This window comes from Balearica regulorum, chromosome 8, assembly GCF_011004875.1.
Source record: "Balearica regulorum gibbericeps isolate bBalReg1 chromosome 8, bBalReg1.pri, whole genome shotgun sequence".
Classification (NCBI taxonomy): Eukaryota; Metazoa; Chordata; class Aves; order Gruiformes; family Gruidae; genus Balearica; species Balearica regulorum.
In genome coordinates, this window is record NC_046191.1 from 2480586 (window position 1) to 2492939 (window position 12354).

Here is a 12354-nt window from a genome sequence, read left to right on the forward strand (position 1 = left end):
CCCCCTTTTCTTTCAGGTGACTTGCTGTAGGAAATCAGATTTTTCTTTTTGATGTACACACTATGATTTTATTTTCAGTCAGATATTTTGTTCCTTGTTCAAATGTGAGTTCCATTGTAGTGACAGAGTGGACCCTTTCCCCATCCTGGAGTCATTATGCATAATATTCTGTGTTTTAGAAAGAAATTATATCTGCAAAAGTCTGCATGCGAGTATACGTGTGTATATATATGTGTGTATATATATGTATGTACTTACCCAAATAACAGGAATTGTACCAGAGAGCCACCATTTTTCCCCGTTACCATGGTGCGTCCCAGCGGTGTTTGTGCAAATATACCTTTATATGCTGCCAGAAAAGCACAAGTCCTGACCTACCATAGGACTGTGGTTGCCAGATATTCTGTGGCAAACCCAGTACTGGGATCCCAGAGGTGGAAGTGTTGTTGGAAATATGTACGTAAAACCATTTCTGCCAGGATCTCATGCAGAATTCACTGAAACCACCAGGCAGCCTTCCACTGATTTTTAGGGGATTTTGGGTTCAGCTTTTCAGTGAAGATAAACGGTGAACTTTTAACAAAAATTTTTTCTCTACAAAGGGGCAAATCAGGGATATGATCTAGACACGTCTGCTGTGCCAGTTGTACTGGAGTAAGGTTAATGAAATGCATCCTGGTATCATGATTACTGGCCTTGTCTAGTAATGCTGGATTTGTATCATGTAGTAATACATGATGCTCAAAAAGCACGTTTTTTAAGAGCATGTGCTCATTTCTCTGAAAATAAGGACTCGATCTCAAGGGTACCCATACATCTGTTCTGCTTAGTCTTACAGCATCTAAAAAGTGGCTCTGGATAACCCTCATTACACCCCAAGGGACCTTCTGGGCAATGAACTTTGTTCTGCTACCCAAGCCCTCTGGTTCATTAACGCATTTGACAGAAAAGTGACTACAACAGGAGTTAGCATTCAGCACCTCAACACAAACTGTTCCACAGCTCTCAAATTCAAGGCCAAGCATCCACCTTCAATAGACAAGATGTTTTAAAAGTTAGCTAGTGTGGGGATTACAAAATGCAAACTCAAATTTTTCCTTAAATGAGGTTGTGCTATTAAAAGAAAAAAAATTGCTTTTTTAATATGCATGTTGCTATAGCAAGCTATACAACAAATCCTGTCTTTAATAGCAAAGACACCAAAAGGCAAATGAAGGAAAATAGGGCAAGGACAATCAAGACAATAGCACTCAAAAGGAGGAAGTATAATTGCCCAAGCTGTTGCTCTCTGGTTAAAGAAACTGTCATCTTAGAATGGTTTCTTGGTGTATCTGAGAAAGGCAGTCCTTACAGAAGGGCACTGAGTATTTTTAGCCTCTTTCTGTTAAACACAAGTTTTAAGTAATTAGAAATTGGAAGTCAGAGCCATCAATTCACATCCAGAACCAATTAGTGTTTCATGACTTAGTTCTTTCTAAATTGCCACTTGCCTGCCCCTCTTTCCATCTTGTTAATATTATCCATAAATCAGTGTGTGTTAAGTTGTTTTGAACGCGTGACTTGCTTTTGGCTCAGCTTCTCATAACACCCAGAGCTGACAATAGCTCAGTCCCATCATGGCAGGGAAGCAAGAACTGGTTGCAATTACTGACCATAGGAGTTTAAAATTCCCTCTCTTATTCTGGAGAACCTGGAACTGCCAGGAACTGGAGGAGGGTTGCCTTTAGGGTTGGTTTTGGCTGGTTGGTTTTAATGGAACTGTAGCTAAAGGTACATGTGGAGCAGAGAGGGGACCCCCTAGGCTCTGCTTTAGGCTAGGTTTAGGTAAGGGATCTGAGGTCCTCTGAGCAACCCCAAGAGTAAGGATGAGGGCTGGAGTTCAGGACAGACCTGCAGTTCAACACCGATTTGGAGCTGGGATCTTCTGTGCTTTCCTTGCAGGGCTGGGCCCTGGGGGAAGAGGACTAAGGAAGGATGCAGAGAACAGAGTAACAATGGGGTACAGCCACTGTGAAAGAGGAAAGGAGCAGAGAGACACCTGCATCGATCTTTAGGTGTCTAAAGGGGTTTGAATAACCTGCATCCTAACTGAGGATATTTGCTGAATGCTAATTAACTTTACACATTGCTCGCTTACGGGACTACCAGACAAAAACTACACATTTTAAATTGTTTCTAATAAGTGTCTGTCTAGCTGTTAAAAGATCCTTGTAAACTAATATATTTTCTGCTGTAGATTTTAATTAAACAGCAAAATATTCGTTAAGAATGCGATATTCTTTGAAGGAATGCATAAAAGAGATAGCATGCTCTGGACTGCCTAAGGTGTATTCTTTTGTATTATCCGATTCAAAAAGGTAGAATTTACGTATGCATAGGAGAAATACTTTGCATGTCTTAATATTTTAAGATTAAACTAAGAGCAGAGCTCTCTTTCAAGACTTATTATACAGGAAATTGTTTTAGCATCACAGAGTTGTTTAAAACATCCTAATGTCTCATTGCGATCATTAACATTTATTTAGAAAAAAACAGAATCTCACAGAAAGATTGGCCATGCAGGGAGACACTCAGCCATGTTACTGGAAACAAGGACAAGCTGTTAAATCCTCTCCTGGAGTAAAGTGCCCTCTGTTGAAATACAGGCATATGGATTTTTGTAGCCATCGTCACCCCCGTATCCTGTGTAGCACAGCCAGAAGAAACAGACGCTCAGACAAGACGAACAGACTATTCCATAGCAGTGACTCATCGGCACACTCACGCATCGCCCGCAGACGTGAAGGGATTCGGCATCTAACGGGATGAGGCCTCTTTCATCTCTCCTTCCTACCCCATTGACCCCAACAGCAAATTCCCACCAGCTTCAAAAAGGGAGAAGTTGATCAGTAGCCAGGAAGTTACAACTACTGCAGCTTTTGTTTCTATGTTGTGTAAAGGCGTTTTTGTTTTTTTTTCCTTAAGATGGAAGACTGGTAACAAAGGCTCCTATTATATTGTGAAATACCAGTATTAGGCAGGAATTAGATGAATAACAAAATCACAAGCCCAGATCAAACAGTCACAACAAAGGGTAAGCAAGACATATAAATGTCATGATCAATCCTGTTATGCCAAGCATATGCTTTGTAAAGCACGATAAATACCATTAACTTCTCCCCAAATCCTCAAGCAAACAAAAACATCCAAGTAGCATCTGTCATTTATTCATCTTGACCAAGAAAATGAAAGCAACTTAGCCAGTATACTAGAAAATGAAGCTCAAAGCAGGTGATACAAACAAAATTCAGAGACATGGATAGCCTCAGTTAGCTTCCTGGACCTACCAGGAGACATCAACATCCCTTTTTGGCTTGAGCTCTGTTTGAGCCTCAGCACTCTATTCTCCATTTAAGGGTTTCGAATGAACTACATACAACCTGAGCTTGAATATGGTTTTTTGGGGGGGTTGTGTGCATTGGTTTTTTTCCAAACTCCACAAACATGAGCAGTTATAAAAGCATTCCCCAGGAAAACATGCAATTAAAAATACAATGTAACACAGGCAACTTCCACACCAAGCAAACAGCTAACAGAGAAAATACCAGGGTTTCAGATCACACCACCTGGGAGGACTGCTGTAACTGCATACTTCAAATTCTTCATTTTACTAGACAGCAATGTTATAAGCATGTTTCACAGAAGAAGTCTTCAAAGTATGCAAAGACTCCAAAGCCAAGACTACTATGTGCACTTTTGCACAATTACGTTCATTATATGTAATTACTTCATTAAACAAAGCCATAGGTTTATTTTCACTTTGAAAACAATCTTCCTCCTATCATCTAAGGATTTTGGAGGGGGGGGAAGGTACCTTTTTATAACCCCTGTCCTCTCTGCAGCAGTACCTGCCTCATAGATGGCCATATGGACCTGCAAGTGTTGAGGGCCAGCAGAAGAGAGCCATCTGCACAGGCAGACAAGGGATGATCGCCGTCATGGGAGAGGAAGCAGGGAACAATCAACCAGCCCAGTTAAAATGAGACATTAGAAAGAAGCTGTATCCAGAACATTTGTTAAAAAAGCTAGAACTAGTCTACGGGAAGTAGTACTTCCAAAAAATTAAGTGAAGTACCTCCAGCTGAAGTGCTAGTCATGGGGCATAAACAACTGTAACCAATTTTTGAAAATAACTCAAAGACACAGCTGAACTAAACCTCAACATAAAGAGCAAAAGCAAAACAATAAAACAAGAGATAAATATAGGAACAGGCCATTGGAGAAAATGTTTCTCTAAGAGCGTCCAGCTGATTCTCAAAATTTAATCGCAATTCACCAGTCAATGCTTCCTCACATGTTTTATCAGAAGACACTTCCCTGTAAAGCCCTAGTACATACTGGTCATGTATTTGCAGGGGCCACTTACACAAATCAATTAGTCATTAGTACCGGGTATGCATCCAGCTTCATGAAATAGTCTTTTCATCCATTATCATAGATCAGAAACAATCCCTGCAGAGTAAATGATGCAGTATCTTAAAAGTCATGCTGTGTTAACAATTGAGATCAGGGTTATAGAGATAATTTTAGAGCTTTACATAATTTGCAGTTTAACAATAAAAATCTACATGTTTATTCGGTTAACTCCTGGGTATTAATGAGCTTACATTGATTTCACGGGATTAAAGTCTGTTTAAAGTTTTTAGAAAGTTACCCAAGGTCATAACCGGTTAGGAAGATTATTAGCTTTCTTAAAGGCCTGAACAGACTACAAACCAGCGCAAGACTGTGACCAGTGCCCCCTGCTCCAGATCCCTTATGCATATTTTATTTTTTTTCTTCCAGCTAAGTATAAGTTGACAGGGAACTGCTCTGTTAACTACAAAACGAGCAGCTACAAGAACAAGGGTAGGAGGGATAGGAAATAAAATTTGTACCAGATAATACTAGCAAATCCAACACCAGATTAAATAAGGGAGCTCACGACTCAAGCTTAAAGTTACTCTAGGTGCAAAGCATGAGTTGGGCTAGGCAGTACAGAACAGCAATCCCAAACATTCATTTTGCAAAACAGGGCAAAGCCAGCAGCTAACTGATTCAAAGCGCAAATATACTCACCTTCTCCAAAGCTCAGTTGCTCAAATCAGTGCTGTGAACAGACATCACCAGCTATTCAGAACAAAGACTATAGCCACCTTCTCCTGATGGCGGGTGCTTTCACAAAACATACCATCTTTTTCTGAACGCCTTTAAAAAGCTCACAGATTTACCATGTACATAAGAGACAAGTGATGATAATTGACCTGTGTATTTGAATGCAACCTCTACAATAATGCATGATCTAACAGTAATTCCACCTATTGCAATTAGATCATGGCTTCTGAAATTCGTTCTCCCGTGTTTTGACCTCGTCAGCGCTTACTGACCTTCCAGATGACCGAGAAGCCAGGTACCAAAGCCTCTGCAGAACCAAGAACCACAAGCACTTACTACGTATCTCCCGAAAAAGGTGTGAAGGAGCTCTGGGAGAAAGAAGACCTGGCAGAATAGACCCCAAGGGTCCCAATACTGAGAATCCACTTGAAGACACCATTTCACTACAAAGCAATTAAGAAATATCAACACCAGTACAAGAGACACTTGAACTGCTCATTAACCTCCTACTGTGGCCGTGCCCAACAGCTACAATACCATTACAAAAGCACCACTGGATATGTTATTTCTCTTATCTTTCTGCTTACACGAGTCTGTTGTCACCTCTTGAAATTTAAGACAGACAAACATTTAAGCATCAGATATGTTTATTAGATAATTCCAAAAGTCAGTTTTATTAGACAAAAAGAAAAGTAAAATATGTTTTAATTTCCATGTTTTAACCAGGCAATCACAGAAAATAAAAATAGTGTTTACAAAAGTTACAAAAGCTGCACTGCATTCCAAATTACAGAAAACACGGTTAGTTGACAAGGAAGCTTTATAAAATGCAGTAACAGATTTTCAGCTGATTATGAAACATAGTGATATTACCATGTATATGCATTCACAAAAATCAGCATAGTATTGAAATTAAGGCACTTTGGATACATAGTATTCACTTCCATATAGAAAAACAATTCCAGAGAAACCACAGTAAATTGCTACTGGGAGATAGTGACAGTATGCCCAGTACTGGCCAACAAAGCACCAGGTTTGTGTGAATGAGTGAAGCTCTTGATAAAAAAAAAAAAAAGCACTCAATTTTTTTTTTTTTTTACCCTGACTATTTGATATCGAAGACTCATTCAAGCAAGTTTAAAGAGGTCAAGGAAGATTTCCATGATTTAAACACTGTTAAACACAATTTTTAAAGTTAAACATTTAAAAATAAAAGTCCATGGTGAAAACTGCATGAAGTTCACATTAAGGATTAGTGCATGTAGCTGCTTCAAAAGAAGAAAAAAAAAAAAGCATTGACTTTCTCCAACATTTACCTGCCATTTCATGAGGTACCCACCAACCACAGTAATACCAAAGGAAATACAGTACAATAGAATAATTTGTCAAGGAAGCAACCTCTCTTCAAGACTGCACTTTCTAGTCCTCCTTTTCATTTTAGATTGTCATATATTTACTGCCTGTCTCCCAATCTGCCACAAGCACACTATTTACCAATAGATCTAGAACAGATTCTATAAAAAATGATTCTTTAATTTAAAGAAAAATTGATCTCAGCTATTTTTCACGCCACTGTCTTGAAAGTAAAATTTCATCAGTAATTGAGTAGTTTTGTAGACTTCCATTGCAGCCTTTGGGACATAAATTCTAAGGAATAAAAATACTCAAGAACCTAACCCTGCAAGCACATGAGTATTTTAACAGGAGTTAAATAGAACTGTTAGCAATGACTTAGGCATTTACAGGATCAGGAACTTAAACTGTGTATTATTGTTGCTGTTTTACTTCCCTAATTTGAATGAAAAAATGCCACCGTGTAGGAAAAAAAAGCGACTTCTTCAAACATCAAAGCAGGACTTATACGTGGAAACTATGTTTACTCTAAACAACTTGGCTCATAATAAGAACAAGTAATGTCCACGGTAGTACTTTACAAATCCGTAGGGTCCAACAGACTTCATATAAAGTCAAGGTGATGACACTGTAAGAGAACTTGCTTATGCACAGCATCTTTACAAGTATATTCCTGCTATGTCTTTGATGAAGCATTAACATCCAGAAAAAACTGTCCTTTAATGGTAAATCATCTTTTACAAGAATGACAGCCTAGACACACTTCAGTCTAAACTAGAGCTACTCAGCATTCCTCAGCACTGACCTGTTCACCTTACACACATCTGAATTTAAATTTAAAACACATAATTAACCTTCCTGAAACCCGATATTCCATTCCTACTTAAGTGATATTACATTACTTGGACCACAGAATGATTTCTGTACCCAGTATCAGAGCGTTCACGTAACATTCATTCCTGTTTGAACCTTCGCTCTGCCCAGCAATCCACAGGACACCATTCTGCAGTACACAAGTACTGAGAGGGTTTGGAGAGCAGCACAAGTAGTTCCATACAACTTAGGGGGCAAAAAGCACTGTGTTGGTGAAGCTGCCGCATCGTGTAGGGCGGATTCTACTATCTCCTTAAACAATGTCCCTCAAAGCTATACAGGGCAACAGCAGTCAGCTGTGAACTAACTCACACAACTATAACACACTCATTTGCAATCTGCTAAAGAACTTGCAATAGTAAACCATACCCTATGCAGGAAAAGAGCTTCTTACTTCACAGAGCAGAAACCTCTCTTTATGTCCATTTTTCTATGAAAGAATAAACTAAGGTGTCTCTTCCTTCACCCCTTTGCAGACTACTGAAACGTCTTCTAGAGTTAGGGTTGTATCAGAATGCATTTTGACAAAATTACAGACCTCCACAATTTGCAGGATTCAACAAGTCAAAAGAGTGATAAAGGTTACTTTTACAAGTGCAATTATGTGAACGTTTACTAGGATAATGCTATTTAAAAATATAGTGTTTTACTGTAACAATCTCTTCTTACAGACAAAAAAATAGTAGTTGAATAAGTATGTTTTAAAAGCAATGAGAACTGAGAAGATAACAAGTCCTACCCAGCAGAACACTCACTTCTTTGCAATTCAGGCATTTCACACATAAGAATACAGAGTTATATACTACATTGTGATTGTGAGTGTCCTCAGCTAGTTTCTTCTTTTGTGAACCTTCATAAGAGAAGTAATGTCAGCTCTAAGCATTGAAGAGGCATTAAAGTATATTATTCTCAAAATATATCCACAGTTGGTAAGTTGAGTAAGGACAAAGCTTGAGTATCTTGGGGGAGAATTTTGATTTAAATGAACACCATAAGTGAAAGGAAGGATTTTTAACCAGGGTTATTTTCTTTTTCTTTCATTAGGTCGTAAAAGAGTTGGCATAACCTATGTTTGGTTTTATGTTATCAAGAAAAAACACTAAAATTACAATTACCCAAATGAAAAGCAAGTACTCATACATCCCTAACCAAAGCAGAAAGATCAATCAAGTTGAACAATACCAAGTAAGATAATCTTTATATTAGCCTATTTTGATTACACGGTTAAAAAACCCAACAGGCATGCTGACCGGTATCACATGTATCAATGATACTACCGTGATTAAACCAAAAGTTAATGCATATATAGTGAAAAAATGAGTAAAACAGCTTATGTTTTGTAAACTTATTCGGGGACAAATTTGCAACGGTGATTCCAGCTTTTACTGAGTATGTGAGGACAGTTGTCACAAGGGCCTTTTCCCTTTGGCTGAAATGCATTTTAAAAAAGCATGTTATGATCTGAGAATGTAAAACTACATGCAGATGCACATACATACATCTCAGCGTGCGCACACACACATATGTTATAATATATACACATATACACACACAGAGTATACATATGGTGATACATGCTGTAAAGTATTACCAGCATCAGAGCGATGTCCTACCACTGTTCCCAGCTAAAGTCATCTCCTCTACCAAACACAAGAAAAAAGCCTAAAATAGTAAGGAAAATGACTGCATTGCCAGCCAGCACCAGACCACAGGCTCCCCATTTGATCTGAAATGCAAGGAAATGAAACAATCAAAGCAGTTCTTATAAGACAGGTTCAGGCCAGTTATTGATATGCGTTAGATAAACTAAACTAAGTACTGCAGAAAGGTGCTAAAAGCATAAAGAGAAAAGACAATAAATAATTCGATTTATGTGACTAATTATCCAATTAGCAACACTCCTATTATTATTACAAGTCTTCAACAGACAGGCTAATAACGCTATGGTTTAGAACAAAATAATTACTTTGCCATACAAGTCACTAAGTCATAGAAAAAAAAATCTGGTGAAACTAGTGCTCTCTAACTGCTATGCAACAAAAATAAAAGATCGCTTTTCAAATAAATGCCAATAACAAGCACGGAAAACAGTACGTGGTCTTACAGGTAAAGAGCTTGCTTTAACGATCTGCCCAACAAAGTTTACTCAAAGAAGCGACAAGTACTCTTAAAAGACAGAGCTATGAATTAGAGTTCCCCCACGTGGTCGCTTCTGGTTCTGCCTGCTGTCAGGTCCACTAAACCAAAAATGCAGCGTCAGGGAAATTACACATTACAAATAAATTAAAACCAAGCACACAAATTTTAAGCAAAACTGAAAGACTGAAGGGGAAAAACAACGCAACACATAAAACCGTCATTGGGTATTTCGGGAGACGGGATGAAAGAGTGCCTTGCGAACAAACGTGACAAAAACCTCACCACCGAAGAGCAGTTTAGAAAGCAAAGAGAAAAGAAGCTAACAGAATTTCCTCAGACTTTGAGGGGACAAAGCATGAGCTTGGGAAATGCTTTGGAAACCAGAAGGGCAGCTCTGGAAGTTTGGCCTTTTATCTTTTAACTGATAACGCGCTCCAGTCACCGAGTTTTCAGCATCCTAAATGGAGAAAGCAGACATTCTGAGATAAAAATAAGGGAGGTGGCGGAAGAAGCAGTGCAGAAGTTGATGAGACAGAGGCGCATGAGATGTAGGCGGAGATAATATCCTGTACGGGACCAAAACAAAGCTGGGGGAAAAAAAACAGCTAAAAAACTTTTCAGTTATGCAAGTCCTTTGTTCAGGTCAAAAAGCAGCACTGACAGACAAAATTTCAGCAGAGCGATTCTTTTAATCAGAATCTAGAAGCATCACAATAGTGGAATTAAAGACAGGATTTACAAACAAAGCAACAGTGCACTTAAAGATTATACTCAGTAACTGGCGTCTTAAAATAAAAATTAGCAAGCAGAACTTACCGCTTCAACCCGTGCAAGGATTATAGGAAATCCAAAGGCAGAAACGACAATTCCAGTTGTGAAGAAATAAGCCAATTCCCTGCAGGCACTGCTGGCCGCATCACTGTCGTCACTTACTCTTTTCGCAATGAAGTGGGGAATGGGGCAGATGAAGTAAAATATTAAGACAAACAGAGGCCAGTATACACTGGGGAGGAAAAAGGAAATATATCATCAGTTTAGATGGATGCCTCAATAAAAAAGTACCTTCTGTTTAGAAAAAATAATTGCAATTGCTGTAATCTTACTTTATGGTTTGAAGAGTGGATTACGTGATTTAACCACAAACCTTCCACCCAAAGGGGCAATCCTACCTCGTTTTCCCTGCACGCTGGCACAAGCACTCGCACGGCCTTCCGCAGAGCAGGATCCACTCTCTCACACAACCAAGCATTAATTTATTTTACATTTGCATCGCCTCACTGACTGAGCTCACGCCACCGCCTCACAAAACCAACAGTCACCACACAGGGAACAGGAAATGCACGCAAGCAGGACAGGAACCGAGAGCGTTCCCCAATTAGAGGGATTCTGGAGTATACACAAGCCGACTGGGAAGGCACACCCTTGCACGCTCACCTCTTTATGAACACTCCCATAGCGTCACCTGGATTTTTAAGTTTAACAGACGTCCCAGTTGGAGTCTTGCAGTAGGAGGGTTGCTTAAACAAACAGGGAAGTAAGGACAAGAACTGTGCGAGGTTAAAAATGACTGTTTAGCAAGATGGCACCGCTTTTCCTGAGAAAGCGTAGAGCTGTTTTTAGTCATGTTTTAACGGAAATGAAAGTAGTGGCTAGGGAGGTAGGATTTAATCACAACAAACTGCCGTTCGTCAAGAACCAGAAAGCAGGTGACTGCTGGAAGATATCTAGAGCCAAACAGCTCAATTAAACGAGATTAACACCTCAATTAACAGGCAAAAACAAGGGGAAGTTTTGCAGACGAAGCCGGCCCGCTCACCCGTAGTACTCCAGGGCGCAGCCCAGCATGAGGAACGTCAGCCCGATGGCTCCGCTGAAGGACAGCCCCACGAGAGCTGCAACGGCACAAGGCAGGCGGTGAGGCGGGAACTACCTCACCGCTTTTACCGGTTACCCATCCCCGCGACGCCCGCCCGCTCCCCCCTCGCTGAGGAGATGCCTGGGAAATGGAAGCACAACCCAATCGCGCTCCTCTTAGAAGGGGAAGGAGCTCGACCCGCGGGCGGGGAGCGGCTCGGAGCTGCCGAACGGCAGCTCCGAGCCGCTCCCCGCCCGCGGGTCGAGGTCCCTCGGTACCTTTGATCCCCGCCATGTTCGGGGCTCTGAACGACGCCGAGCTGAGGTGGCGGCGAGCGACTTCCGCCTACCGGCCCCTTTACCCCGCCCACTCCTACCCCACGTGAGCGGCCGCCTTAAAGGGCCAGAGTCACCTCTGAGGCGATTGAACCGGCTGCCCCGCCCTCGGGCGGGAAAATGGGGGCGGTGAGCACTTTAAGGCGCGAGGGGCGCCTCGCTGTGGGGAAGAGGCTGGGCCGTCGCCATGGTTACGGGGCGGTGTTTCGCCGAGTCAGGCCTTGGGGCGGGTGTTTAATGTATATACACACAAATATAAGTCTATATGTATATGCAAGGTGTGTATATAGATGTATATATGTGCGCACAGGCACGATTTAAATAAATACTGATTTAAAGAGCCCCCACCCATCAGTCACTGCCATTTTACAAGCTGGTCCTTAAAAGCCTTTTTTTCACCCCAAAACCAGGCCCAGCTGCCTTCTCACTTCATGTGGTACCTTCTGCTAATCTGTGGCAAGAAGGGCACTTTTTTTTTTTTTTAATTGAGCAGTATTTTCCAAGCCTCAGATTTTTGGGACCCCATTTTTGACCCAAAACCAGCTTTTTTGAGGGAAAATGTTGCACATACTTTTTGCTATACCTGCCCAGAGAGGTTTTCTCTAGATATCTCCCATCTCTGCCTATCAGATCATCTTGTTTCATACCCTCTGATACAGCTTTTTT

At 40.6% G+C, this 12354-nt stretch overlaps 1 protein-coding gene across 1 annotated transcript; it reads right to left on the bottom strand.

The window, feature by feature from the left end:
- Nucleotides 1-5762: 5762 nt before the first annotated feature.
- On the bottom strand, nt 5763-11761 carry LEPROT (leptin receptor overlapping transcript). Its single transcript, XM_075759171.1, has 4 exons — nt 11632-11761; nt 11315-11390; nt 10315-10501; nt 5763-9085 (listed from the first exon to the last, which is right to left on the bottom strand). The coding sequence occupies exons 1-4, from the start codon at nt 11645-11647 to the stop codon at nt 8969-8971; spliced, it is 396 nt and encodes a 131-aa protein (XP_075615286.1). The 5' UTR covers nt 11648-11761; the 3' UTR covers nt 5763-8968.
- Between the last annotated feature and the right edge of the window lie 593 nt (nt 11762-12354).

Coding starts and splice junctions, on each gene's coding strand:
- LEPROT (XM_075759171.1), bottom strand. Junction 10,502..11,314: donor TGCGCCCTGGAGTACTACGG/GTGAGCGGGCCG, acceptor TTTCCTCCCCAG/TGTATACTGGCCTCTGTTTG. Junction 9,086..10,314: donor TCCTTGCACGGGTTGAAGCG/GTAAGTTCTGCT, acceptor CTTGCATTTCAG/ATCAAATGGGGAGCCTGTGG.